The sequence below is a fragment of the Equus asinus genome, chromosome 6 (genome assembly GCF_041296235.1).
Source record: "Equus asinus isolate D_3611 breed Donkey chromosome 6, EquAss-T2T_v2, whole genome shotgun sequence".
Taxonomy (NCBI): Eukaryota; Metazoa; Chordata; class Mammalia; order Perissodactyla; family Equidae; genus Equus; species Equus asinus.
Genome location: NC_091795.1, coordinates 28,513,615 through 28,541,469, shown reverse-complemented (window position 1 = coordinate 28,541,469; position 27,855 = coordinate 28,513,615). Strand labels below are relative to the sequence as shown.

The 27,855-nt window shown below is 42.8% G+C and overlaps 1 protein-coding gene across 2 annotated transcripts in view; it reads left to right on the top strand.

The window, feature by feature from the left end:
- Positions 1 to 7,046: 7,046 nt before the first annotated feature.
- Positions 7,047 to 27,855, top strand: part of SMYD1 (SET and MYND domain containing 1) — a 43,931-nt gene continuing 23,122 nt past the window's right edge. The window contains exons 1-3 of one of the 2 annotated variants that reach the window (XM_014852783.3): positions 7,047 to 7,260; positions 23,430 to 23,606; positions 26,821 to 27,034. In XM_014852783.3, coding sequence (XP_014708269.1) covers positions 7,124 to 7,260; positions 23,430 to 23,606; positions 26,821 to 27,034 — 528 coding nt within the window. In that variant the 5' untranslated portion in view covers positions 7,047 to 7,123. The remainder of the gene's footprint in view (positions 7,261 to 23,429; positions 23,607 to 26,820; positions 27,035 to 27,855) is intronic. The other variant, XM_014852782.2, reaches the window with a different exon arrangement.

Sequence of the window (27,855 nt, the reverse complement as noted above, 5' to 3'; positions counted from 1 at the left end):
GGGACTTGTTTCACTCCACCTGTTGAGGTTCATCCAAGCTGTTGTATATAGATGTTACTTACTTGTTTCACTGCTGTATGATATTCCACCCATTTTCCTGTTGATGGGCATGTGTCCTGGTGTACTGTGCAAAAGTATCCCTCCTTTCCTGTCACACTGCCCTTGCCTAATTCCAGGTTCCCAACATCTTTTGTTGGAACCATGGCAATAGCTGCCTAACAGATACTCTTCTTCTGACTTCACCACTCCAATCTGCTCTCTATAGAGCTGCCAAACGGTTCTGTCTAGAAGTTGTCACTGGCTGCCCACTATCTGTTGGAGAATTGAACCGTGAGTTCTACCCAGCTTCTGGGCACCTCCCTGATCTGGTTATCTTCCTATTGCTCTCACTGCCCCACTCTGCTTTCACTTTATGATTCAGCAACATTAAACATTTACTGATTGCTGTAAATACCAAGCTATTGCATAACTCAACTTATTGTATATGCTGGGCCCTCTCCCTGGAATGTGCGCCCTCTAATTCCTAATGAACTCCTCCTCAGAAGTAAATACTATCCTGAAAGCAGCATTTCTTTATACTTTTGCTACGTATGTATGTATCCTTAAGTAACATGAAGTATTGCTTTGTGTGGCTTAAAACTTTACGTGAATGTTATACATACTATTTATTCCTTTGCAATTTGGTTTTTTCACTCACTGTTTTTTTTTATAAAAATGCATGCTGAGATGTGAGGTTCTAATTCATTCACTTTCACAGCTCTATGACCTTCCATTGCGTGAATACACCATATGATATCCATTCTCCTATTGATAGGTATTGAGTTTGTTTTCCATTTTTGCTTTTACAGACAGTGCTACTTTAAAATTCCTCTGCAGTCTCCTTGTGTATACATGTGAGAGTTTCTCTGGGGATTATACTTAGGAGATGCTGCTGCTTTTTAACTAGGAGGCCTCCATAATACCCACCTCAAAGGGTGTTGTGAAAACATATGAAGTAATGTAAGTAAAACACAATTTCAAGCATTTAAACAGTTATTGTTGCTGTTAGAGTAGCTTTCGAATGTACATGAAACACTAGGACATAAAAGACAAGAGTCTGGTGCCAGAATGATAAGCTGAAGAAAAATACGTGTGCTCCTGTAGCTCCCTCGATACCCAACAGATTACACATGACAGCACATGTCATGCTATTTCTTTATCTCCACATCTCTGCTCATGCTGCTGTGTCCTTGGGCCTGAAGGACAGGCCCTTGGGCCTGTGGAAGCCTTTCCCCTTTGCCTCCTATATCTCTCTTTGTAAAGATGTACCATCTTTGCATGCTCTTCCATAATCCTCTCTAAATGGTCAATGTCTTGAAGACAGGGCCTACATTTTATTCATCTTTGTATCAGGGCACTGAGCATAGTGTTTGATACTCTGCTGACAAATGCATGTGGAGCGAGTGAATTTAGGAATTCTTGGGAGGAAAGCAATTTGCAGCTAAAGACTTTTTGGACCCAAGGGAAGAAATATGAAAGCAAGAATGCTATTTTAGTAAGAACGCAGAGACCAGAGAGAGTGTGAACTTTTGTCAATGATGTAATTATACAGGATATAATGGACTATTAAGGAAGGAACCTGCTCCTGTCATCCTGGAATGTGAGTGCCAGATGTGCACAAGAACTTTTTCTTTGATCCTGTCATGGTGATTATGAAATGAGTGAAAGAATCAGCCTGTGAATGCTCTTGGCAGCACAGAGCTCTTCCTGGCCTGTTTAACATTGTCAGGCATTAAGCTATTATTAGTCTAAAGCAGGAGTTGGCAAATATTTTCTGTAAAAGGCCAGAGAGTAAATATTTTTGGCTTGTGGGCCATATGTTCTTTGTCGCAAATATTCACCTCTGCTGTTGCAGTCTGAAAGAAGCCGTAGAAAATATGTAAACAAGTGAGTACAGCTGTTTTCTAATAAAATTTTATTTATGGTCATTGAAATTTGAATTTCATGTAATTTTCCTATGTCACAAAATATTCTTCTTTTGATTTTTTTCCCCCAACCATTAAAGAAGTTACAAACCACTCTTAGTTCATGGGCCCAAAGCCTTGTTGACCCCTGGTCTAAGTGAACCTTAGTTCCAGGTGTGAAGGAGATCGAATTCAGTGATAAAGGACTGATCTTTTATCAGGCCTTCGAAACAATTTAAAATCTTGCAACTCCCTTGATTTGCCACTAGATGGTGGTCCCTGCAGGTGTGTGGTTCAGCCAGTGGGCCTTTCAACAGAGGGGATGATTGGAGTTTGTCCGGGGTTTGATAGATCAGCTGGCGCAGGATTAGTACAGGCTCACGAACTTTCCCGATGATTCAAAAGTTATCACAAACCATTACTCTGGGTTTCATTTATGTCTCCACCTTCACACTTATTTGTACATATTCCCTGAATGGCAACATACCCAACTGAAGGGAACGCAATCACTCTCTCAGGCCTCTGAGATTATTATTTATTTATTTACTTTTAAAGATTTTATTTTTCCTTTTTCTCCCCAAAGCGCCCCGGTACATAGTTGTATATTTTTATTGTGGGTCCTTCTAGTTGTGGCATGTGGGATGCCACCTCAGCTTGACTTGATGAGCGGTGCCATGTCTGTGCCCAGGATCCTGAACCAGCGAAACCCTGGGCCACCGAAGTGGAGCACATGAACTTAACCACTCAGCCATGGGGCTGGCCCCCTTCTGAGATTATTTACACAGAGGCTCAGGATAATAATATGAATACAGGCTGTGGTTAAAGATTTAGGGGCTGCAGTGTGGACTTTTGGAACAGATTCTGCCCGAGATGCAGGTTAACAAGTGGAGCTTATATTAAGAGGATACTTGAAGCCCAGGTCTAGTCTTGTGATAATTCACTGACAGATCTGTCCAAAAGAGCCCCCATTCCTGGCCTCTTCATGTCACCTTCTTGTACCCTTAAGGTGTACGACTGGGGACCCAGCTTTCCCCTTGCTGAGCATGTCGTGCCTCAGTTGCCTCACACCTTATTTAGGGTGTGGGAGTACTGGGTAGCCGTGGTAATGTTCTTAGCATGTGTGTGCGGCCTGAGGTGGGAGGAGGTGAAACAGAGGGAGATAGAGCCATAGCGGTCCTTCTCATCCTCTTGTCTGGAATCTCCCAGCTCAGACCTCCTGGACTAGGGGTCCTTTGGCTTGAACTGTCTCATTTTTCTCCCTTTATCACCACCCTTCTTTATCCAGACACATTAAAAAAGTAGATTAGAGGGCTATTAAAATTATTAACAATAGAAAAAGTTTCCATCTTCTTGGCGTGGAAAAAGGCTCATCTGCAGAAATGTGATTGCGAAGGTCTGTGGAGCTCAAGTCTATGATCTTAACCGCTACCCACATTGTCACATGGTTAGGTCCACTCTGGCACCTCGCCTCTCAGGAAACACAGAATGAATCCACTCCTTCTTTTCTACTTCAATGTATGACATTGAAGAAAACTCTCAAGTCCTTCCTGAATCTTTTCTTCTCTGGCTAAACATCTCCAGCAGGGCAATAAGAAGTCCTTTTAAAACTCTGGATGTACTTTTCCTGATGACTAAGAACAGCAGTGCCTGATGGAGGCAGTTCCATCACTTAGGGGGCATTTTAGAAATGTGGGGGAACTTTTGGTTGTCACAATGATTATGGGGTGCTACTGGCATATTGTGGGCAGGGCCAGGGACACCAAGAAGGATTTGGATCTCTGTGGAAAGAAAAACTGAGGATACGGGGGCATGTGTGCAACAAGGCCAGATGGGCAAAAACTTTTACATAGGATTTTTATTAATTTGCAGCCTAGTAGGGCTCTGTGTCCCATTCCTCATCACTAGCCTGATAATTAGTGCCACCATTCCCTGTCTCATGGATCCTTGCCAGACATGCTAGATGTCTTAGAAAGCAAGGGACATCCTTATACATTGAAGAATCTCTGCCCATTCTTCACAGCCTCAAATATCCAGATGTGCATTTCAGGTACATGAAAACCTTGTTTATAATGATCTGAGTCTAGAACTCTGTTTTATATGTAATCATGAAATAGTTTTTGTAAAGTTTTAATATACTCTAAATTTTTCAAGAATGCAACTTCTTGTTAACTGAAGGAAGATTATTCTTTCTTTCCATCAGAACTTGACTAAGAGTTATTTGCCATTTCAGAAAATCATGTCACAGACAACAATGCCCTGTGTGGTATTTGTGCCCCCCAAATCAACCTACATTTATAGCTCTCACTGTCACAGTGATCCTGCTGAGAGGAGCAAACATCTGACCACTTTATCATGTTTTTTAGAGTAGTTGTGCCCAAGCGTATGCCTAGTGAACACATTGACATATTTAATTTACAATGCATATATGTAGTTTTATTATAAGTTAACTTTCATTTTATTTCTCCCTTATTAGGTTAGGCTAATGTCTTAGTCCATTCAGGCTGCAATAACAGAATACCACATACTCGGTAGCTTATAAACAACGGAAATTTATTTCTCACAGTTCTGGAAGCTGGAAGTCCTAGATCAGGGTGCCAGCATGGGCTGGTGAAGGCCCTTTTCTGGCTTGCAGACTTCCTGTCTCCTCACGTGGTGGAAGAGAAGGTCCTAGTGATCCCTCTGGAGCCTCTTTTATAAGGCACTAATCCCATTCATGAGGGTTCCACCATCATAATTTAGGCACCTTCCAAAGGCCCCACCTACTAATACCATCACCTTTGGGGGTGAGAATTTCCACATATGCATTTTAGGGTGATATAAACAGTTAGATCATAGGAGTTAGTAATTTACATTTTTAAGGTATGAGCTAGTAAATTATATTATACATGAATTTCATTTCAGAGCAGCAAAAGGGATGTTATGTAACGTTTACCATAATGAGAGATAAGTATAATACTTTGTGTGTTAGTTTCCTATGGCTGCTATAACACATTACCACAAACTCAGTGGCTTAAAATAACGCAAATTTATTACCTTACACTTTGGCCCTTTCCTCCATCTTTAAAGCTAGCAATATAGTTTCTTCAGATGTCTCTCTGACTCTGACCCTCTTGCTTCCATTGTCACATCTCCTTCTCTGACTCTGACCCCTCTGCCTTCCTCTTATAAGGATTCTTGTGTTTCCATTGGACCCACTTAGATAATCCAGGATAATCTCCCTTTCTCAAGATCCTTAACTTAATTGCATTTGCAAAGTCCCTTTTGCCTTGTAAGGTAACATATTCACAGGTCTGGGGATTAGGACCTGGACATCCTTGGGGGCCATTATTCTGTCTACCATACTTTGGTAATGTAATACTTGTTGCTCTGATGACGTTGAGATGGACAAACATAACTAAAGCACCGGGCTTGATGCCCCCTCTCTCTTTCTGTTCTTGGGGCAGGTAGATTTCTTCCCTGACCTCGGCTTGGGCTGGACCTGATCCAGGGGTGCAGTGTCTGGAGAAGAACAACCTTATCCCTGCCAGGCTGAGCCACTGGTCCCTGAGGGAAGGCTCTGCTTATTGCAAGGCCCTGAGTTGCCAGGCAGTGTGGGTCTAGGCATTCATTTGAAGCTAACCTGGATTAAAGAACTCCTTTTCTTTTCTTGGGAGCATGCGATGTTTACTTTTTGAGGCACCCAAATTTAAATGTCTTAAGTTGTTTTGCTCTTTGGGATACATCAGAAGTCACTGAGATATTCTCCAGCTCTAGGAGCTATGTGTTCTTACCTAAAAATCAGGATATATGGTCTGACAAAGGATTTTCCAGCTGCTTCCGAGAGTCAAAGAAGTTTTAGGAGATGCAATTTGGTTGAAGACACAGAATTTCTAGCACATCTTGATAGTTCGGGGAAGATGATGTGACAGAATAAATAAAATAAAATAGCTATTGTTGAATGAATTCTTTATGAAGTGCCACACGCTGTGCCGTGTCCTTTGTATATATGATCTCATTTAACCCTCACAACAATCCAGGGAAGGAGAAATGATCACCCTTGTTTTACAGGTTCTGACTTGAAGTCATAGTGGTGGGCTCAGAATTCAGATGCAGCCAGTGCTTGTGAACTACTACACTCACAGAGATCCAGGGCACAGGGTTCTTGTAAATAGATGCATCCCCCAAACTAAAAATGTTACGTGGAAGATGAACCAGATCTGTGAGAGTTTTTCTTTTCAACTGCAGTGAGAGCTGCCTGGCCATCAAGAACGGTGGCATTTAGCTCAACGGGGATTTTAGAACTGTCTCTCCAGTGTCTTCACTACTGGGTAAGAAGGACAGAGCACATTGGTTTTTTTCCTGGCACCAGATATATGTTTAAGGGAGATTTGGTAGCAAGATAGAAATGGGAGTTTTCATTTTCAAGGCCTGCCTCCTCTCTCTACCAGCCTGCCTTCAGCACACCTGGATCCTCAGTGATGCTAAGAGCAGGGAACTCCCAGACTTCCATGCCCTAGGTGGGGGTGCTGTGGGAGCCCCAGATAGTATTGGAGAAGAAGGATGCCCCATGGAGTGTAAATTGTACGGTTATGTAATATGCCAAAGGGGTCAGTTTCACGTCTGCTGCTTTCTGTGAACAGTCCTCCCATGGGAGAGGCTAGGGGGACAAGAGGCCCATCTCACATGAGAAAGTGCAAGCCTGACTGCTGAAGGATCCCAGAGCAGCACACATCAGCTCGCCTCTTCTCTTGGATCATTTCAGCTGTCTGCTTTGGATTGACAGAGGCATCTGGCTGCTAAAAATACCCCACTGACCAAGTAAGTGCTCCCTATTCCAACTAAAGCTGAGCACGGCTGCCATCCAGGACTGAGATTCTTCTTGCAAAGAAAGTTTTCAAAAGTTTTCAGGCCCAATCCCAGCACCACACCAGTCCATGGTCATTTTTCTGCTCTGTCACCTTTGTTGGGTGATGAATGAGACCCTTCCCAGATCACTGGCCTTTTGCCTGCCCCATCCCTGCCTCCAGGAAAAGTGGTGGAGGGGGAGGTGAGGACCCAGTGTCAAGAGGGGGTAGGGAAGGGGAGGTGCTTGTCCATTTATAGGCTTGCTCTTTGGGATGCTGAAGGTGTTGAAATAGCAGCACCGACAAGAGACTTGGCTCAGTGTTAAATATCTGCCCTGCTGCCTGAACGACTGTGAGATGACAATAGAGAGAATGGAGAACGTAGAGGTCTTCAATTCTGAGGGCAAAGGCAGGGGTCTGAAGGCCACTAAGGAGTTCTGGGCTGCGGATATCATCTTTGCTGAGCGGGCTTATTCTGCAGTGGTTTTTGACAGGTATGAAATGTGGGCAGTTGCCTTCTTTTCTCCTGTTGGTTTGGCAGGTGCCAAACTCTAAAATACTTTGCAGTCAGAATCATCAGGGAAGGGATAAAATCCATGTGACCAGTTTTAACAAAATGACACTTCTGACAACTGTTTTCCGGCATAACTTTTTCTGCAAGGAGTCATTGTCAGCCTGATTTGCTCTGGTCCTTGGGAGGGTTGTAAAGGTGAGCACAGGCTTTGCGGCACTTTCTCCCAGCACCAGTGAACTTGTGCGCTGCGTGTGGTAAGGGAAAGGCAGTGGAAGGTGGGTGTGGTGCTGTGGGTAATGTTTGCTTACAGAAGGCTCCACGATTTTAGCTTCTTGGATATAATATACTAGAGGATAAAGTAATTACTGAGACTTTAAAAAAGCAATTGTAAATACACAAGTAACACTAGAATCTATTCACCTTTGAAAAATTAGGATATCACCAATGAAGCTGGAATGTCTTTTTACCTTTCCCGCCTTGCATCCCGGTTCCCTCTATCTTTCCTCAGAGGTAATTTTGTTATGATTTTAATGTGTTTCCTTCTAGAATGTTCTTATACTATTACATATATATATATATATATTTGCACTTACCAAAATGTATAGCTGTAGTTTGCCTAGTTGTTTTTTTTTTTAAGAAATGGTATCCTACTTCAGACGTCACTCTAGAACTTGCTCTTTTCACTAAACAATGTATTTTTGATATCTTTCTTTATGGGAGGTATAAGTCTACAGATACTTCTTTTGTTTTTTAATTTTTTGCTGAGAAAGTTTCACCCCGAGCTAGCATCTATTACCAATCTTCCTCTTTTTGTATGTGAGCCACTGCGACAGCATGGCCACTGACAGACGAGTGGTACAGGTCCACACCTGGGAACTAAACTTGGGCCGCCCAAGTTGAGCACGCAGAACTTAACCACTAGGCCACCAGGACTGGCCTGATATAGATACTGCTTTTACGTCCTCAAAGATCTGTTTCTTTTGCCCACCTGTAGATCTAACCATGTTGATCCGTATACTATATGGATCACCAATTTTAACTGCTGTAAATATTCCATCCTATGAATGTATGACATTTTATTTATCCATTCCCCCATTGAGAGACATTTCGTGGTTTCTAATTTTTCATAAAAATAAACATTTCTGCAATTAAAATCCTTGACCATGAATACTTGTAGCATGTGAAGTTCTTCTCTAGGATACATGGCTATCAGAGGAACTGCTGTGCCATAATGTGTGCTGTTTTCTGTTTAAATAGGCTCTCCACAGTAGCTCTATTAAATTTACATTCCCATTTCCCCACAACCCTGCCTGCACTTGACTTGTAGAATTAAATCTTTTTTTTTAAAAATCCCTACACCACGGTTAAATTATGACGATATTCTCTGGGCGCAGTTTGGGTGACCCGCCTGACATTTATGTGGTCTGAAGCAAGATGGCCTCGCATAATCTAGGCTTTGCAGTTGGCTTACTGTACTGACCATCCTGGGAACGGGCACTGCTTCTCAGAGATATTTCAATTAGCATTCGAATTCTCTTTTCTTCCTGCCTACCGAGACCTACAAGGAAAAGGCAGTGAATGGGTTACGTGGCTGACTACCAACTGAGAAATACAAGGGGCTCAGGTGACACTAATAGCTCTTCGGAGGGAGCTTGCCTTACTTTATTAACTTACCATGTGTGTGTCAGGAGTGGAGGTAAGTGCACTTAAGGAGTCAGTGGATTCAGAATTAAGACATAAAAAGCTAGAAACACAGAGACTCTGAACAATGATCTTGGTGCTGCCACCAAGTTGCCACCTTGCCTTGTATAGAACACCTCCGTGGGTGCCTCCAATTCCCCAAAAGCCAATATAGCCAGTTTCCTTTTCAAGAATGTCTTTACTTTATAAAAAGTAAAGCTTAGGAAGAAAAAAGTGTATCTTCACATAAACATAATCACTCTAATGTTGTTGTCTAGTTCCTTCTATCTTGTTTTAAAATACAGGTTTCATTTGTTTTTACTACACAGCTGGGATCTTATTATATAAACTATGATTTTTTTCATTTAATAATTTAGATGTCTTCTGTGTTACTGTATTCTTTTCAGAAACATAGTATTTAACAGCTGCATGCTCTCCTACCATTCCTTTATACCTGGACATTTAGGTTTTTGCTACTATAAATATGTATACTATACTATAGTGTTTGTATATATATATATATATATATATATATATATATACTATAAATATAAATACAACATATTTTTGCTACTATAAATAATTCCTCATTCATTTGAAGTAATAACTACAAAAACAACCTTAGTGTACATTGCAGATAAAAGGCTACATAAAATGTTATATTCTTATTACAATAGTAATAAAAATTAGGATGACTGGGGTAAATGATCTTTAAAATGATTGAAAAAATCAAAAGAGATACTTTAAAAAGTGATTTATGCGCACTTCTCACTGCAAAGATGAGGGAGCTGCTCTTTCTTTGGGTTTACCTGAGGCAGCCCGGAGAGGCATCCTGTCCTCACTCCCGTTTTCGGTTCCTGGTGAGACACAGCCGCTGTAGATGAGAAAGGTGACAGGGGAGGTAGGACTGACTCACCCACAAAAGTCCCTCTGTGCAAGAGGCACGTTCTAATCCATGTTATTGCAAGCCAGGCTTTCCATCCTACCCTCCAAACCCAAACATGAGGAAAGATTTTATTTTTAGTTGAGCACTGCACTGAATGAAAATTAATTTTTTCAAACTATATATGATATGATGTGCATATAAATCTTTATGTATGTTATGAAGCATAACAATAAATGAATATCCATGAAATCACCATCCAACTAGACTATTCCAATATGTTTCATCTTCCCTATCTTCCCTATCTGTCCCCTGCCTGCCCCAAAGATAACTACTACTTCATATATATATATTTTTTTTTTGAGGAAGATTAGCCCTGAGCTAACATCTGCCGCCAATCCTCTTCTTTTTGCTGAGGAAGACTGGCCCTGAGCTAACATCCGTGCCCATCTTCCTCTATTTTATGTGGGACGCCTACCACAGCATGGCTTGCCAAGCGGTGCCATGTCTGCACCCAGGATCTGAACTGTTGAACCCTGGGCCACCGAAGCAGAATGTGCAAACTTAACTGCTGTGCCACCGGGCCGGCCCCTAGTCTGAATTTTATGTTATTTATTCCCCTGCCTTTTGAATAATACTTTTATCACATATGTACATATTTCTAAACAATATATAATTTGTTTTTATGTTTTGTTTTTGATCTTTAAACAAAGGTGTAATATTATATGTGCTTTTATGCCACTTGCTGCTTTCACTCAAATGTTTATTATTCATCTGTATGGTTTTGTGTAACAAATAAAATGAATAAACTCTCTGTGTGGTTGCGGGTACCACAATTTATTTTTCCATTCTCTTGCAAGTGGTTGCTATGGACATTTTTGTTTCTATCTCTTGGTGAACAGATACATGAAGTGTGTATCCTAAGAGTGGAATTATTGGATCATAAAGGATGTGGTATTCAGGTTTAAAATATAATGCTGCACTGTGTAGTGCTGACTTGCAAGTCTGAATTATGTCTTTGTTAGAACAGACTTAGCTTAGCATTAACAGCGACTATCCAGGCCCTTATACTATAGTCCTCAGTCTGGTTAGGATCTTTTTAATTTTGCTGGTTGGAAAAACAGGTGGCCTGCTTAAAGGTAAAGGAACAAGAATAAAATGGAGACAGTCCTTTCAGGCCTGGCAAATATGTAGCACTTGGGCTACCATGATCCCCAGCAGACATGGCTAATCAATCAGGCAACTCCTTCTTCCTGAACTCCAACTTGGCCTCAGAATCCTTTCAAGCCGGGTGCTCCAGGCAACCACTACCAGTCAATCAAAACTGGTGTTTAAAGGGAAGCCTATTTGCCACCCCTTCTAGGTGTTTGGGTTGGGTGCTGGAAAGGGATGCAGGTGAAGTAGGTGGGTAAGTCTAATTTACCGAGGAGTTCTCTTTCACAGATGGGGTCTTTTAACGCGGATGAGACCCCAAGGGTGGTGGATGAGCTGTTAAAGGTTGCTCTCTGCCCCTCTTGCTCTCTCCTCTGAGGCTTCCCAGTTCTGGGGAGGACAGTGAACCGAAACTCCACTATGCCTTAGCCCGAGTGATCCTGCTTGCTTCTACGTGAGGTGGGGTGAATCTGGGAATTCGTAGTGCTGTCTTGCTCAGATATATATATATATATTTTAGACAATTTAGAAATTACAGAAAAATCAAAGTAAGAAAATAAAAATTCTTAGCATTCAGAGAAAACTGCTCTTAGCATTCTGGTGTATACCCTTTCAATCATTTTATGCAAATATGATGCATATAAAATATTTTCGTGGTCCTGATGATTTCTAGGTAGGGTGGGAGTGGTGGGAGAAATATCACATTAAATTTATACCTTGATCATAAGACGCATCCCTAAGTTCAAGATATTAAAATATGGGGGAAGAGTTTAGTTTACAGTGAAAGGAATATGACACAATATAGTATTTTATCAAGTCTAGGGTACATATTTCATTTTAACATTTCTGAAATCATGATGTATCCTACAATCTGTGGCTCATTATGGCTTAATTGGGAGCATTTCTTTTGTTTCTTAATGGTAAGTAAAAATGATGCATTTATTAATTGACAGTATTTTAGGTTCACTGTAATGTATACATTTCTTTCTTTGAAAAAAGTGGGATTATTGCGTAACTTGTTTTTTTACTTCACAAATATGTTGTGAGCAACTTTCCAAACCATCATTATCCTTATAAACCATTTTTAATGACTGTATAGTATTCCTTTTGTTGACTCATATATCAATTTTACAAGTGCCATATTTTCGATATAAAGGTTGTTTCCTACTTTTCCTAGTATATCTTTACATACGTCTCTGATTATTTATTAAAGATAAATTCCTAGAAGTATAAATTTTGGATTCAGAAGACGTTTGTAAGGCTCTTGATATAGATTTCTAAATCACCCCATCAAAGGCGATTATACCAATTTTTTCCACTAGCAATATAGCATTTGCCTCCTCATCCCAACCCTGGCCAACATTGAAAGCTATCTTTTACTTTTTTGTATTTTCCAACTTAATCTGTAAAAACTTACTTTAGTATTATTTTGTTTTTAATTTTTTTATTATTAGGGAGGTGAAAGGTTTTTAAAAAATATTTTTATGGGTTATTACATTTCTTCTTTTGTAACTTGTCTATTTTCTCTTGATTCCCTCATTTTAAATTATATGTGTAGCTCATTTGCTTTTTAGTCTTTAAGGTTCAGGACTTCTAAAGTGTTTGAATTCTTTTGTATCATTTTGGTTTCTTTACCTTTTTGATTTCATCTCTTTTGTAGTCCTCAATTAGTTTTGTCTTTCTTTAATTTTTCATTTCTCTCTTTTATCTTATTTTAAAAACTATCCATTTTTTATCTTACATGTGTCTTTTAAAATGATGTCTAAGCTTTCAGTTTCTTTTTATTTTAGTTTATTTTTATTCCAGTTACTTACTGTCATTGCATTCTTTCATTTTCCTTTTTTAGCTTCTTTAGTTTATTTTATGTCAAACAGAATGAAAAGATAAACGGTTTCAGTCTTAAGAGTGACTCAGGCCTTCAGCAAGGAGATTAGATCCTCATCTTTTCTCTGCTTGGTCTTGGAAGGACTCTTCCAGCCCTTGGAAGTAGAACCTCCATCTTTTCCAAACTGTAAATCAATCAGTCGATTAACCCAGTTGACCCATAGACTAAGATCCATGGGGCAAAACTGATCACAATGTGAATAAAACCGCATCATCACTATCACCATCATCGTCTTCAAAAGATACCCATAGTTAAGAGATCCAGGGCCAAACTGGAGCAGACTCAGAAGAATGGACCAGGTGAAGGAATTTGAAACATGTTTTATAGTAACGTCAGAGAACTTCTTCTCCTGATAGCCATCTAACAAATAATGATGGTCATTTGCAAGAAAGATGTTTCTGAATTCTTTTTTGTTCATTGACAGAAGGGTGAGAACTAGGCACCTTGAGCAGAAGTTATGGAGTCACATTTCAGGTCAAAATGGGGTGTCGGGGGGAATGCTAGTCAGAGCTCAAGCCATTTAAGAATTAGGTAGGCACTGAAACCCTTACCTCTAGAGGTACCACTTCATGATATGTCAAAATGTAGTTTTTTTCTTTTAAAGATTTTATTTTTCCTTTTTCTCCCCAAAGCCCCCCGGTACACAGTTGTGTATTTTTAGTTGTGGGTCCTTCTAGTTGTGGCATGTGGGACGCTGCCTCAGCATGGCCCGATGAGTGGTGCCATGTCTGCGCCCAGGATCTGAACCGGCAAAACCCTGGGCCACCGAAGTGGAGTGAGCGAACTTAACCACTTGACCACAGGGCCGACCCCCTCAAAATGTAGTTTTTGGTTACCACTTCGGAATGTATTTTTATAACTTTGCTTTTGAAATTATTAATTTCCAGTTTGCATTTCTTGTTTTTGTTTTAAAAAATTTTGGAACTATTAAAAGATGTTAGTCTCAAACCTTTTCCTGGGCTTCCTACAAACTTCTAGGCCCCTGACGCTGAGCCACTGTTGCCTAATAGGTAGAACAAGCCTGTCAGTACTGTCTGGAGATGGAAAGGGCTATCTCCAAGGTTGTGTATTTCTTGGTGACAACTTGGCAGAGATGGTGTATATACAGACTCAGGCAATAGAGGGGAATTGGGTCCTATGTCCCTGAAGATCTCTTCTCGCCTGGGATTCTATAGCTTGCATGATTGCTTCCACATGCAGAGGACTCCAGTGCAGCAAGAGAGAGTGCTAGGCTAATATAGGAATGGAACTTGTTCTGATTATTATTTTATTTTAGCATCAAATACAAAATATGGCACAGGAATGGAGCTTGCGGGTAGTTCTAGGAGCCAAAACTACTATTTAATTATTCTTTTTTTAGCAGTCCCAGATATCTTGAATTTGGGGTTTATCTAGCCTATGGGTTCCTAACCTGGGTGCATTGATCCTTAGCTAGGGAAACATCTATAATTGGAAGGTCACTTATGTAGACGTGCATGTATACTTTTTATTTCTGGGGAGAAAGTTTATAGTTTTCATCACTTTCAAAATGGTCCCCAACCCAGAAGGTTAAACCCCATTGAATTTATTCAATCCTCGCTTACAGATAGGGCAACTGAGGCCTAGTGAGGTAAAAGGTCTTCCCAAGGTCACACAGGGGTAAGTCATGGGGCAGAACTGAGTCTCCTGGGATCCTGTCTAGTCATCGTCTCTTACCGCCTTCCTCCCCCACCAAGTGGGCCCAACATTGTCAACTTAATTTTCTTTTGTTCTTGTCAGTCTGATTATTAATATTTAGTCTTAATAAAAGAAACCGTACTCATCCATCAATTTCAGACGAATCAAAATCTGGTTCTGGGGACTGAGAATGTTTAGATCCAGAAAGTCATAGCTAAGAAACAGGAACATACATGTGATTACACAGGAAAAAAGGGCTTATAACAACAAACCAATGTGTTATTTTCCTACTGCTGCTGTGACAAGTTACCACAAATTTTAGTAGCTTAAACAACACAAATTTATTATGTTACACTTCTGGAGGTGAGAGATTTAAAATGGGTCCACAGGGCTAGGTTTCCTCGACTTTTCCAGCTTCTACATGCTGCCTGCATCACTGACTGTATCTTCAAAGCCAGCAGCATAGAATCTTCTCCTCCTCTGACCTCTTGCCTCCTTCTTATATAGACCCTCGTGATTACATTAGACCCACCCAGGTAATTCAGGATTACCTCCTCATCTCAAGGTGCTTAATCTTAGTTCCATCAGCAAAGTCCCTTTTGCCCTGTAAGGTAACATATTCACAGGTTCCAGGGTTTAGGACTTTGACATCTTTGGGTGCTATTACTCAGCAAACCACAACCAATAATATGAATTTCCCGTTAATCCAATTCATTACCCCAGCATAGTGGACTTTTTTTTAAGGTTTTTAAAATAAAAACTTGACCAGCTCCTAAATGATTCTCTTTAAGTAATCGAAAGTGCATAACAATGTTTTGGTCAACCATAGACCACTTATATGACTGTGGTCTTCATAAGATTAGTACCATGTAGCCCAGGTGTGTAGTAGGCTACACCATCTAGGTCTGTGTAATTGCACTCTGTGATGTTCACACAACAATGCAATCGCCAGAGGACGCATTTCTCAGAACGTATCCCTGTCAAGCAACGCACGATTGTATGTATGTTGTGTGTGTAGGAAAAAACAGACAAGAACATGAGAAAAAGTAGAGTACTTTAAACGAAATTACTGTCAGCCAGGCTTTCTTTGAAAATCAAGCTGGTTATGACCTTCTTCAGGGCAAGTGGAGGCAACTGGGCTTTTAGCCCATTTAATTCTATGTGGGCCTCCTGTGGGAACGCCAAGATGAGCCATGGTATACGCACAAACACGTGTGGCCTTTAATCTGATAACAGCTGGTGGTGGGTGGTGGGGACAAATGATGCTATAAATGGAAATACTTTAATAAAGGGATTAGAAAAATTCCTGAACAGTTAGTTCAGAATAGGAATGAGTAACTGTTTGTTAAAGTATTCAGGTTATAGCCTTAAACGTTTGCGTTTGATGTTGAGGATAACCACAGTAGATTTAGAAATATATGTTTAATTTGACAGTTTCAGCTGTGGAGGTAAGATATATTAATATGTCGCATGACCTGTTGTGAGTTGTAGTGCTACATTTTACTAAATAATCCTTAAATGCAGAAGTTTGGGAATAATCGCCTTTTAAATAGATTAGATCAAATGCCAGGTTGTCTGCATAACAATGTCATCTTCACTCATTTGCATCTGGAGATGTGTTTTGAGCACGGAAAGTGGGATGAGGTCACAGCTAGAGTATGAAAATGCATACAGGTCTGAGTGTGGCGCATGAACCTCGTCATGTGAATTGTGGCAGAGAGAATCTTGGGTATTGCTATTTTAATAAAAGGGATGTTAAAAATAAACAGGCAATCCCTAGGCCTGATCTAAGGAACCAGGACCACCTAACTTCTTATGATAAGGTATGTAACAGTGCCAACGTAAATCTGATGATGCCCCTCAAGGGTTGACATTAGCCATTTAAAAATGACATTCGGTAGATGCCATTGGGAAAAGAAAATGAGTATACCAACTCTGGCTGTGTTTCTCCTCTCTGCAAAAGCCTTCAGTGGCTTCCCTTTCCCTGCAGAATAAGGATGTGCTACTGAGAGTCAGATTCCAGGTCCCCACAGTCTGGTCATCCTTCCAGCATTATTTCCCAATACAATGCATCCTATGATCTCATCAGCAGCTACTCCTGCCTCCTATACATGCTCACCCCCTCCCATAGAAGCCTTGAAGCTTTTGACTCTTGCCAGTGCCTCTCAGTGGAAGAACTTGACACTCTCTGAGTACAACCTCAGCCCATGTTTAGAGGATCAGAACAATGCCTACCCAGCACCTACGTGTTTGCCTTTCCCAAGTCCTTGCCTCCTCAACCTCAGTGGGAATTAGGTCTTCCTTCCTTTAACCCACCAGCGCTCCTGGATGACATGCCTCACCTTACTGACATGTGTTTATGTCCTAGCCCAGGCTGGGGACTGCTCAAAGGTGAGGTTGTGTCCTGTTTATCGTAAGGCCGTCTATCACCTGGTTCCATGCACAGCACGTAACAGATGCTCAATACATACTTGTGGAAGGAAGCCAGGGACAATGGAAGGAACAAGGAAGGAAGGAGAGAAAGAATTTAAAATATTGTGATGTTCTCTAGTTGCTTGAGTTGAGGGATGGGATGTTCTTTAAGAGACATCCCCTCCCCTTCGAATTTTGAGTGGAGACCTCCTGGCAGGCTGAGAGTTTTTAAGCAGCCCAGGAAGCCAGGATTGTTTGTGTAGGCCTCTCTGGCTGTGTTTTTGAAGGGCTTGTCCACCTTGCAGGCGCCTTCTCTTTGCATTTATCTGTCCAGTTACTGGTTATTTCCATACAAGGAGCTGAGCAGCAGCTGCCTTTCCAACCCTCTTGACTCTGACAGATGACATAGGCCAGGACAGGGCTGCAGAGCAAGGAGTGAGAGGGGACCCACTGGCTGGAGCAGGGCCCACTCAGGGCAGCAGGCAAAGCAGGTGGGCTTGGTGGCTTCCTCCGCTTCTGTGCTGGGAGCAGTGTCAGGCATGGGGGACCCCTATGAGAATAACGTCCCTGTGAGGATAGTGGTCACAACTACCCTAAAGGGTTGTTGTGGAGGTTTAACAATAGAGAATCGCCAAAAGCATTTCTGAAAACTGCAAAGCGCATGTAAATGGGAGTTAATATCCTCTTGTGGGGACTCGAAAAATGAGACTAGGTGGAGAAATGAGACTTGCTGAAGGTCACCCTGCTAAGCCTGGAATCTTTCTCCTGGAATCCAAAAAGTGGTTTTTGGACTTCGTGTCTTTTTGACACTTTCTTTCACTGGGGGAAGTAAAGAAGAGGGGGTACTTCTGTCAAGGAAGTACCCTCCCACCCTACAGGGGTTCTCTCCTAACTGGGAGGTCTTCTTCTCTGGCGGCTGCTTGAGAGTTAGTGGATACTGGAGGAGAGCAGGAGCTCAGAGATCACCTCTCCACGTGCCAGATGGATGGTGGACCAGGCCGACGCCTACTGAGAGCCCATGCTGTGCCAGGCTCCCAGCTGGCTCTTTTGCACATTATTCCATTGAACCCTCAAAATCACTGTTAGAGTGGTTACAAAATTACAGATTACAAAATTTCTTTGTAATTTTCTTGCTTGAACTTTTTAAAATAGTAAATACGTTTCATTAAAAAGTAATAGTCTAGGGGCTGGCCCGGTGGCATATTGGTTAAGTTTGTGCACTCCACTTTGGTGGCCTGGCATTTGCAGGTTCGGATCCCAGGTGTGGACATACACACAGCTCATCAATCTGTGCTGTGGTGGCATCCCATATACAAAGTAGAGGAAGATTGGCATGGATATTAGTTCAGGGACCATCTTCCTCAAGCAAAAAGAGGAAGATTGGCAACAGATGTTGGCTCAGAGCCAGTCTTCCTCTCTCTCACACACACACACACACACACACACACACACACACACAGAAGTAATAGTCTAAAAGATATCAAGATCTAAGTGTTGCTATTCCCATTTTCACATAAGGAAACGAAGGCTCAGAGAGGTTGGGGTCCTTGCTCGAGCTGAGAGAGCCAGTAGATACTGAAATCAGGAGCTGAACCCAGCTCTGACCAACTTCACCACTGACCTTCCGTCTGGCCACCAGTGAAGGGAGATGGAGACCAGAAGGACAGGCTTTTTTTCTTTTAAACTTCCCATTCCTGCCTTCATGACATTTCCCTGCATACCCCGCAAAAGGAGCAGGATTTAGATTTTCCCTTATCTCTATATTCTTGCTACTCAGAGTTACAACATCAGCATCACCTGGGAGCTTGTTAGAAATGCAGAGTCTCAGGCCCCACCCCAGACCTACTGAGTTAGAACCTCAATTTTAACTATACCTCTGGCAATGTGTATGCACACTGGAGTTTGAGGAGCCCTGTTCTGCGTCAGACCTGCCCTCCTCCTTCCCAGCTCCAGCCTCGTTTATGGTTAAGCCTCAATGGCAGGTGAGGTGATGAAGAGAAAGGTCAGCCTCATCCAGATCTAAATTAGGAGATAACTCACAACGCCTCTCAGGTTTCACTGGCTTTTAAAACTTACCTCTAGGCCCTAGTAAATTGTAGAATGGAATATAAAAGAGGTGTGTGAGCCTGCAGAGGATAGTTTGGTGGTTAACATTTGGAAGCCACTATGAGAAAAAAAAAATCATTCCAAATTGACCATATTTTCTTTTTATGAAAAGTAATTAAAAGTTTATTATAGCGAAGTGATTGTAAAGAATCTCATGAGACAATATGATGGTGAGATATTGTGGAACAGGTGGTTGAATTGATTCAAGGCCTGATAATTGATTATGTCAGTGATGTTAACATCTCTCTATCACCTAGCCTCCGGCCACGTCTGTAGTGCAGCTTGGGGCTCTGTCTCCAGCCTTCTCCTGGTCAAGGTGGTTATTAGTGACTCTGAGGACACGAGGGGCATTCCACTGGAAATTCTTACGCATATAATATACCTACAGTTCATGGTGGATAGATTATTCTATAATCAGGCTCTGTTAGAAATGTATTTAGTCAGTTAACGGGAGCCTGGAGGTAAGTGTCAGGACAGATGTAGTCTTTCCCTTTGAGCCAGGGTAGGAAAATTTGCCCCAGTGACCTCACAGGCAGTGTGGACCAAGGAGAAGGAAGCTCTGGAAGTCCGTCCCCCGGCCCCCCCAGTGCAGGCAGTGGGGGACATTATCTGAACAGAATTTAAAAACAGTAACAAAACCAACTAAAAGTTGATCTGCTTTTTATTGTCACCATGCACCAGCAATTCTAAACAATGTCAGGGATAAAATACTCTTCCTCAAAAAAAATCTACTTCGGTTTAAGTTCTAAACAATTGCTGTTGAGTAAACTTCACATTAGCATATTTAAAAATTATGTTTCCTTTAATAAACGTTGTGTTCTGCCTGGAAGTTACTTCAGAGGACTCTCAGGTGTATGATCAGCCCCTAACACATGTGCACTCGGCAACATGTGTTCGTTTTGAGAGTAAGTTCTTAACGTTCAGAGTTGTTCCAGCTGACGTTGGCCACAGTGCACGTCTCCAGTCCCTGTGATAGCACATCCTCCTGAGTTTAAGTATATTAGAAATAAACAGTGCTCGTAAAGATGAAGAAGCAGAACCTCTGTTATTCTAGGTGGCCACCTGGAGTTTTTATTTGTATTTAAAATTTAAAACACAATGTGAGAACTGTGAAGTGCAATATTTTTGTTTGGTAAGTACAAAGTCCAATTTTCACATATAATATGTATAATTATGTGAATATATGTGTGTGAATAAAAATATGAGGGTATTATGCTAGAATGTTCTAAAAATATCAACTTGAGTGTAAAATATTAGAGTAGTTCCAGTGTGAAGTTGTTTTCTGCTGGGTGTCCCTGGAGCAGACAGGTGTGGAGTTCCAAGTGACAAGTTCCAAGTGATGGCCAGCACGATGGTGCTTGCTTCTCACTGTGCCCTCTCAGACCATTTCCTGGCTGTCCTCCCTTTCTTTCCTGCCTTGGTTTGTCTCCCTGGTCTGGGTCCTGATACCCCAGAGGTGGGCAATGCTCCTCCTTCCCCTTCCCAACCTAAGACATGCTCAGATTTACAGATGACTCAAAGCTTAGCACAACGGTATAAATGAAGACAGTAAACATTCAAAATGATCTGGACAGTTTGGAATGCTGCATTGAAAGCAATCAGATAGGGATAAGGGTGAAGACCTCACTTCCGGTTAAAAAATTCAGTGTTGTGAAGGAATTTTGGGCAGTTATGGCTATATTCACTATCTTGATTGTGGTGATGGTTTCATGGGTATATGCATATATCAGAGCCTATCAAATTAAACATTTTAAACATGTGTAGTTTATGTGTGTCAATTATACCTCAATAAAGCTGCTTTAAGAATGCAACGTCACGTGGACAAATGAAGGGAAACTCTGACTTGGCTGCAGGATCTTTGAGAAAACTCGGGAGGTTCTAGTGACTATATTTGTAATTTGACATTAAATAAATGTGAATTTTTTGCTAAAGAAGCTAATGGAAACATGATGCCCAGATCCAGGAAGTTGAGTAGCACCACACTTGGACACTCTCTCTGTCCTGGGCCCCATAATTATAAAGTGTTGTGACCCAGGGTCCCACCCTTGAATGGCCAGGAGACAAGAGTTGGAGCCTCATTGGGATCCCAATTACTTGGGTTCTTCAGCAATCTAGTCCCTGCTAATGAATTTTACCTTCCTACCAAAGAATGCAGTCCTGACTTGAGACAGATGTGAGAAATTCCTAGCTCCCTATCTCTGGGCGTTTGGAGATTCCACTAAATGGTCAGGGTCCTGTGTGAGCCCACATGTTCTATTCTGCTGGGGCACTCATGACAAATGACCTTCTCAGTACCCTCTGTGGCATAGTTATGAAGGGCTGTGAATTCTGTGCAATTCTAAGTATGCTAGTGTAATTCTACTCTTCGTCTCTCATTAAGAAACCTTAAGGGGATGCAAGGGAATGAGGAAGACATTATTATAAGAATAACCTTGAATCTGCTCTAACTTGTAAATAAGCACTAACCTTTCATGCCCTTGAGTATTTTATGATGAATAACAAATTACTAGCAATGCACCTCACAGCAGGTGGGACACAGAGGTATGTTGAGCTGGCCACTCAGAGGCTGAAAACTGCCTGGACTCTAGGGCGCCCAGGACACAGCTTAGAGCAGCAGCCTGTGAGGTGCCCTTGGCTTGGTGTTCTACCTTCTCTCCATCTCTTGATGTTGTCCTGGGTCTTTGGGCTGGTCCTTGAGCCTGACGACCTAGCATTGGCCCCTGGATCTTGCTTGATTGCCCTGTTACACTCACCTTCCTTTGGCTTCAGGGATCTGCCGTAGGCACATAAGAGACCCCCAGCATGGTGTGAGATCTCCAGAAACCGTATTGTACAAGCAACTGTTGCAGGAGCTTGGAGTGTTTAACTTGGAGAAGGGAAATGAAGAGGCAACGTGGCAGTGGTCTTCAAATTCTTGAAGAACTGACCTGACCAGGCTTGTTCCATTGGACAAGGATCTAAGAGGGCCAAAATAGATTTCAGGAAGGCAAATGCAAGCTTAACACAAGAAAGAAATCTGCAACAATTAGGACTGGCCAACAACGGACTAACTTGTCTTGGAAACAGGAAGCTCTTTTTCACTATGGGAATTAAAAGAATATATGGTCAGGGATGGACACAAGGGATTTCTGTACGTGTATGTTCTGTTGAAGGTCTTCCTTCAGGCTCAGAGTTCTGTGATTCTAAAAATCTCTGTTTTCTTATACTTTGGAGATCCCTGTTTAGTCTGTCAACTCCAACTTGAGTTTACAAATCCACTTTCTCCCAGGGAGCTCAGCACTTCCCTGCATGTCGCTAAACTTGTTCTCATCATTTCTCTGCTTCAGTGGCCAGGATTTCTCTTCCCCACATTACAAGAGCATGAAGTTAGGGTCTAGAGATATTGTGCATCACACCAGATGTCACTCGTTCTGGGTGTTACGTTATGTCTTGAAATACGTTTCCTTCCTGCTAACCTATGGCCTTTTCTGTTTGAGTGGTGAGTTTAGCAAAGGGAGACAGGAGACTCTCTAACGGGAACACGAGGAGGCCGGAAGCACAGGGTAAGGAACCTCATCTTCCTGCATCTTTCTCCCTCACCCATTGAATGGGCGGGCATTATTCTTCCATACCACTTCTCCTCTCTCTCTGATCCAGGAGAATATACCAGATAACATCAGTGACATGAGTCACCTTGTAATTCTTACTGCTGCAAAACGCAAAGAACTATGATATATATCATAACAGGTAGATCTCATTTTGTGTAAAATATATCATGTTTCATGTCCTATCGTATTCTAGATAGTTATGATTTTTTTTATTCTTTGGGGAAAGGGACAGTATATTTCAACAAAAAGAAGAACACATCAGGCCAAATGCCCCCTCCCATGCCACAGTACCAATAACCTGTGACTTTTGGCAACGGGACCATGAGGAATTTCCACCTACTTCCTCGGCCTAGAAGACTTCCGGGTTCCTCAAGTGTCTTCTCCAATGTGTTCCAGGAATACTCTGTGCCTCTTCTACCATCGTGCTTCCCCTGCTGCATGGTGATCGCAAGTTCAATTTTTCCTCTGGCAACTTGTGGTATTTCCAGTGCCTGACAGATATGGGTTATAAATCTACACTTGTTGAATTAAATTGAAGAGCTTCTATGCAGAGTATAATAGTGTCCCTTACATTGGGTTCACTTAAAAATATCTGCTAAAAGAACACTTACAGCTAGAAGGGATATTTGGAAGACCAAGCCCCTCATTTTGAAAGGTGGGACTTGGAAGCTTGGAAGGACAAGGATAGCCCACTGAGCCACTACGCAAACCCTGGTGTCCTGATGGCCAGTGTGGTGCCCTTTCCACTGTGCCCCCAACAATCACGTGTTTTCTCTCTCCATTTCCAGCCTTGTTAACTTCGTGTGCCACACCTGCTTCAAGAGGCAGGAGAAGCTCCATCGCTGCGGGCAGTGCAAGTTTGCTCATTACTGTGACCGCACCTGTCAGAAGGATGCTTGGCTGAACCACAAGAATGAGTGTTCGGCCATCAAGAGATACGGGAAGGTGCCCAATGAGAACATCAGGTCAGAGCTGGGCCCTGGGGGTGGTGGTTGGGATTCTCAAATGTCAGGCTTGGGTAACAGCAGTGACAGCATTCCCAGGCCCAAGGAAGCTAGGCTGAGTGCAAATCAGGAAGGAACCTCAGCGAAACTGGATTTGGTCCCTTCTTCTGCACACTCCCTTCAGGCACGGGAGCCTGTCTAAGAGGATGACAGGGTGTCTACAGCAGTGGTTCCAAGCTGCAGCCACTGGCTGGAGCTGGCTGCAGACCCATCTGTATGTCTCCCTGAGGTTTACTTTTTAAAAAATTGATCTTCCAACGTTAAAAAATTGGGAAATTTCACATTAAAATAATTAAGGTTTCTGGCTTCTCTTTAATAGAAAAAATCTGAAGATTTGGCAAAATGAGCTGGAGCTCCACAGCAACCACTTCCTTTAAAAAATATAGGCTTTTCAGGGCTGGCCCCGGTGGTGCAGCAGATAAGTTCGCACGTTCTGCTTCGGCGGCTAGGGGTTCACCAGTTTGGATTCCTGGTGCAGACCTACGCACTGCTTGTCAAACCATGCTGTGGTAGGCATCCCACATATAAAGTAGAGGAAGATGGGCATGCATGTTAGCTCAGGGCCAGTCTTCCTTAGCAAAAAAGAAGAGGATTGGCAGCAGATGTTAGCTCAGAGCTAGTCTTCCTCAAAAAGGAAAAAAATATGGGTTTTTAAGTCACCACAGCCCCACCAATCCTTGTGTACTGCCCTCTGCCTCATTACCCCCCAAAGGCATTTGTGTTTGCAACAGTAAGTGGCCTCCCCTGGTGGTCATCACCAGAAATCTTTGGGCCAATACCTGGGGAGCCCCAGTCCAAGAGCTCCCAAGTGCTGGAGGCTTCTCCAGGTAGGGCCTGATACTAGGCTGCAGGTAGGAGCCTGTGAAGGGAAGATGGAGAAGGGAAAATTGGGAGCAATTTCACTGTGTGTGTAGCATGTGAAATTTAAGTACAGAAAGGAATCATCACGTCCTAGTAATTTTTAGGAAACTGCAAAATGAAATGGCTCAATCAGCCTCCCCACCCCGTTTAGTTCCATCTATTGAAATCCAACTTCTTTTTTTTTCTTTGCAATTTAAGTTTTTTAAAAAAATTTAGCTTTAAGAATAATTGACATATAACATTATAAGATATTTAAAGTATACATCATGTTGATTTGATCTATATATACATTATGAAAGAATACCCCCTATCTAGTTAATTAACACATCCATCACCTGACATATTTATCTTTTTTTTTTTGGTGAGAATACAAGTTCCACTCTCAGCAAATTTCAATTATACAACATAGTGTTATCAACTATAATTGCCACGTTTTACATGAGATCCTCAGACCTTATTCATCTTATACCTGAAAGTTTGTACCCTTTTACCAACCTCTCCCTATTTCTCCCACCCCCAGCCCCTGGCACCGCTTTTCCACCCTCTGTTTCTATGAGTTTGATTTTTGGCATTTTTTGAGATTCCATGTATAAGTAAGACTGTGCAGTTCTTGTCTTTCTCTGTTTGGCTTGTTTCACTTAGCATAATGACCTCAAGTTCCCTCCGTGTTGTCGCAAATGACAGGATTTCCCTTCTTCTCATGGCTGAATAATATTCCATTGTAAATATATACCACATCATCTTTATCCCATCATCCATTGATGGACATTTAGGTTGTTTGCATATCTTGGCTATTGTGAATAATGCTGCAATGAACATGGGAATACAGATATCTCTTCGCTATCCTACTTAGTCTTTAAGGCCCAAAGCAAATGTTACCTCGTGAGATGGGGAGCTCACTCCCTTTATCTTCATAGTCCCAGTTGGTAGTTTCTTTTGATACTGAGTTGAAATCTGTCACCCATTCGTCTTTACTCTCTGAGCTTTGTGACTGTTTCCCTAATTTTTGGAGGCAGCAGACACCCTTCCCTGAGTCTTATTTTCCCCAGTGCTGTCCTGAGCTCCATGTGGGGATGCCTCAGTTCTTAGGCACCTGGCACCCCTAGCAGGGCGTCTCTGCAGAAATAACTCTGTGACCCAAATGAAAGGAGAAAGGGCCTGTGCTTTGCCAAGAGGGTACCTCCTCAGGGACTGGGCCTGCCCTCAGCCACCAGCCCCTCCCAGGTGCCTGGCCAGCATGCAGTCAGTGAGTGGCAGAGAGTCACTAAAGTGTCCCTCTGGACAGGGTTCGTCTTGTGTGCATGAGCTGCCTAACGGTTAACAAGGGGGCCCTCTCTGCTCTCACGGTGGAGTGCACCTCCGTGTCTCACTCTCAAAGCCCTGTGCTCTCTAGGGCTTCCTCCTGTCCCATTTTACCTCCTGTCCTCTTCCAGAGCCCTCTGCTCTAGCCAGGCCAGGCCCCTCCCTGCTTCCTACATATGCCAAGCCTGTGGCTGCCTCTGGGCCTTTGCTTATACTGTTTCCCCACCTACACTGTCTGCTCCACCTTCTCTATATCTAATCATTAAGGATACGAGTCAGTTCATACATAACATAGACATCCATTACCTTACTTTGTCTTCCAAATATTCCGTCAGGGAATATACATTCCTTCTTTACTTGCGACTGGATAGCTTCAGGCAGGTCAAGTGATTTGCCTAGGGTCACACAGAAAGAAGTGGAAACAGCCTTGAACTCAGTTCGTTAGACTCCTTCTCCAGTGCTCCTCTCAGTTAGCCATGCTACCAGGAGAGACTCAGGCTGCCCCACTTCGCAGCATCCCCAGGGCTGTCCAGTGGTCCCCTAGACTGCATGTGACCTGGCTCCTACCCACCTCTTCACCTTTATTTGCTCTCCACTCCAGCCACCATGGCCTTCTTGCTATTCCTCCATCCTGCCAAGCTCACCCCTTCTTCAGGGCCTTGTGCTCGCTGCTCTTTCCCCATCCACACACAGCTAGTTCCTTCTGTTTGTTCCACTTTCAGCTCAAGTGTGCCTCCTCTGTGTCACCTCCCCTGATCACCATAGCTTCCCCTCCCCCAGCCACTCTCTATCACGTTACCTTATTTTATTTTCTGCATAGCACTAGTTTGAATTGTCTTTGTAACTTAGGTCTCCCCTTCTATAAGAGGCTTCACGATAGAGGAAAGTCAATCCGTCCAGTTCAAAACTGTGTCTTGGGCCCGACACCGTGCTGGGCATGCATTAGGCACTCTGTAAATGTCCATGGAGTGAACAAATGCAGTGGGGCCTCCCTAACCCTGCCCCCCCACAGGCTGGCGGCACGCATCATGTGGCGGGTGGAGAGAGAGGGCACCGGGCTCACCGAGGGCTGCCTGGTCTCCGTGGACGACCTGCAGAACCATGTGGAGCACTTCGGGGAGGAGGAGCAGAAGGAGCTGCGGGTGGACGTGGACACTTTCTTGCAGTACTGGCCGCCCCAGAGCCAGCAGTTCAGCATGCAGTACATCTCGCACATCTTCGGCGTGGTATGATTTCTCAGAAAGAGGGGTGGCGGTGAGGGTGGGGTGATACCTGGGATTGCCCAACTAAGAAGTTTCCAGAGGCTGCCAGGTCAGGGTAGGGAGGGGAGGCCAAGAGAAGGACTGGAGGGGGACAGAGGTCTAAAACGAAGTGCTCTCATCCGGGTCTCCGTCTTTCTGGACTTGCTTATTGTAAGGTCATTCCTGCCCTAGAAATTGGCATCCCACATGCAGACTATTCATTATCTCTGAATGGTAGATGTGGATGGTGATTTACCTTCTTGTTTATCTGCGCTTTCTACTTTTTCTCCACTCTATATTGAAAACAAAGACCCAATCACCATCCCTTGCCCACCAGTCACTTGGGAAATAAGACCTTTCCTTTTCCCCGATCTGATGGGCAGGATGACAGGAGACCTGGAGCAGTGGGTGTGGAAGCCAGGGAGATGAGACCAGGGGTTTTTTGGAGGGTGCTTCCTTGGAGCAACAAAGTCAGGCCTCACAGGGCCATGAGACTCCAGGAGGTGGGAGCGGGAACCCGGTGGATCAGGAGGCTCAGAACTTGGGCTGTGGGGGTGGATATCTCCCATTTGGCAGGCCCGGCCCCTTCTGTGGTGCTGGGGAGTGGGCTGAGGAGGGGCGTGATAACAGTGGGATTACACTCAACATTTTCTAAGTCCTCACCATGTGCCAGTGCTTCTGTAATAGTCAGAGTTCTCCAGAGAAACAGAACCAACAGGATGTCTATGTGTGTGTGGGTATATATATATATATATATATATATATATATATATATTTACAGTGAGAGAAAGAGCAAGAGAGAGAGA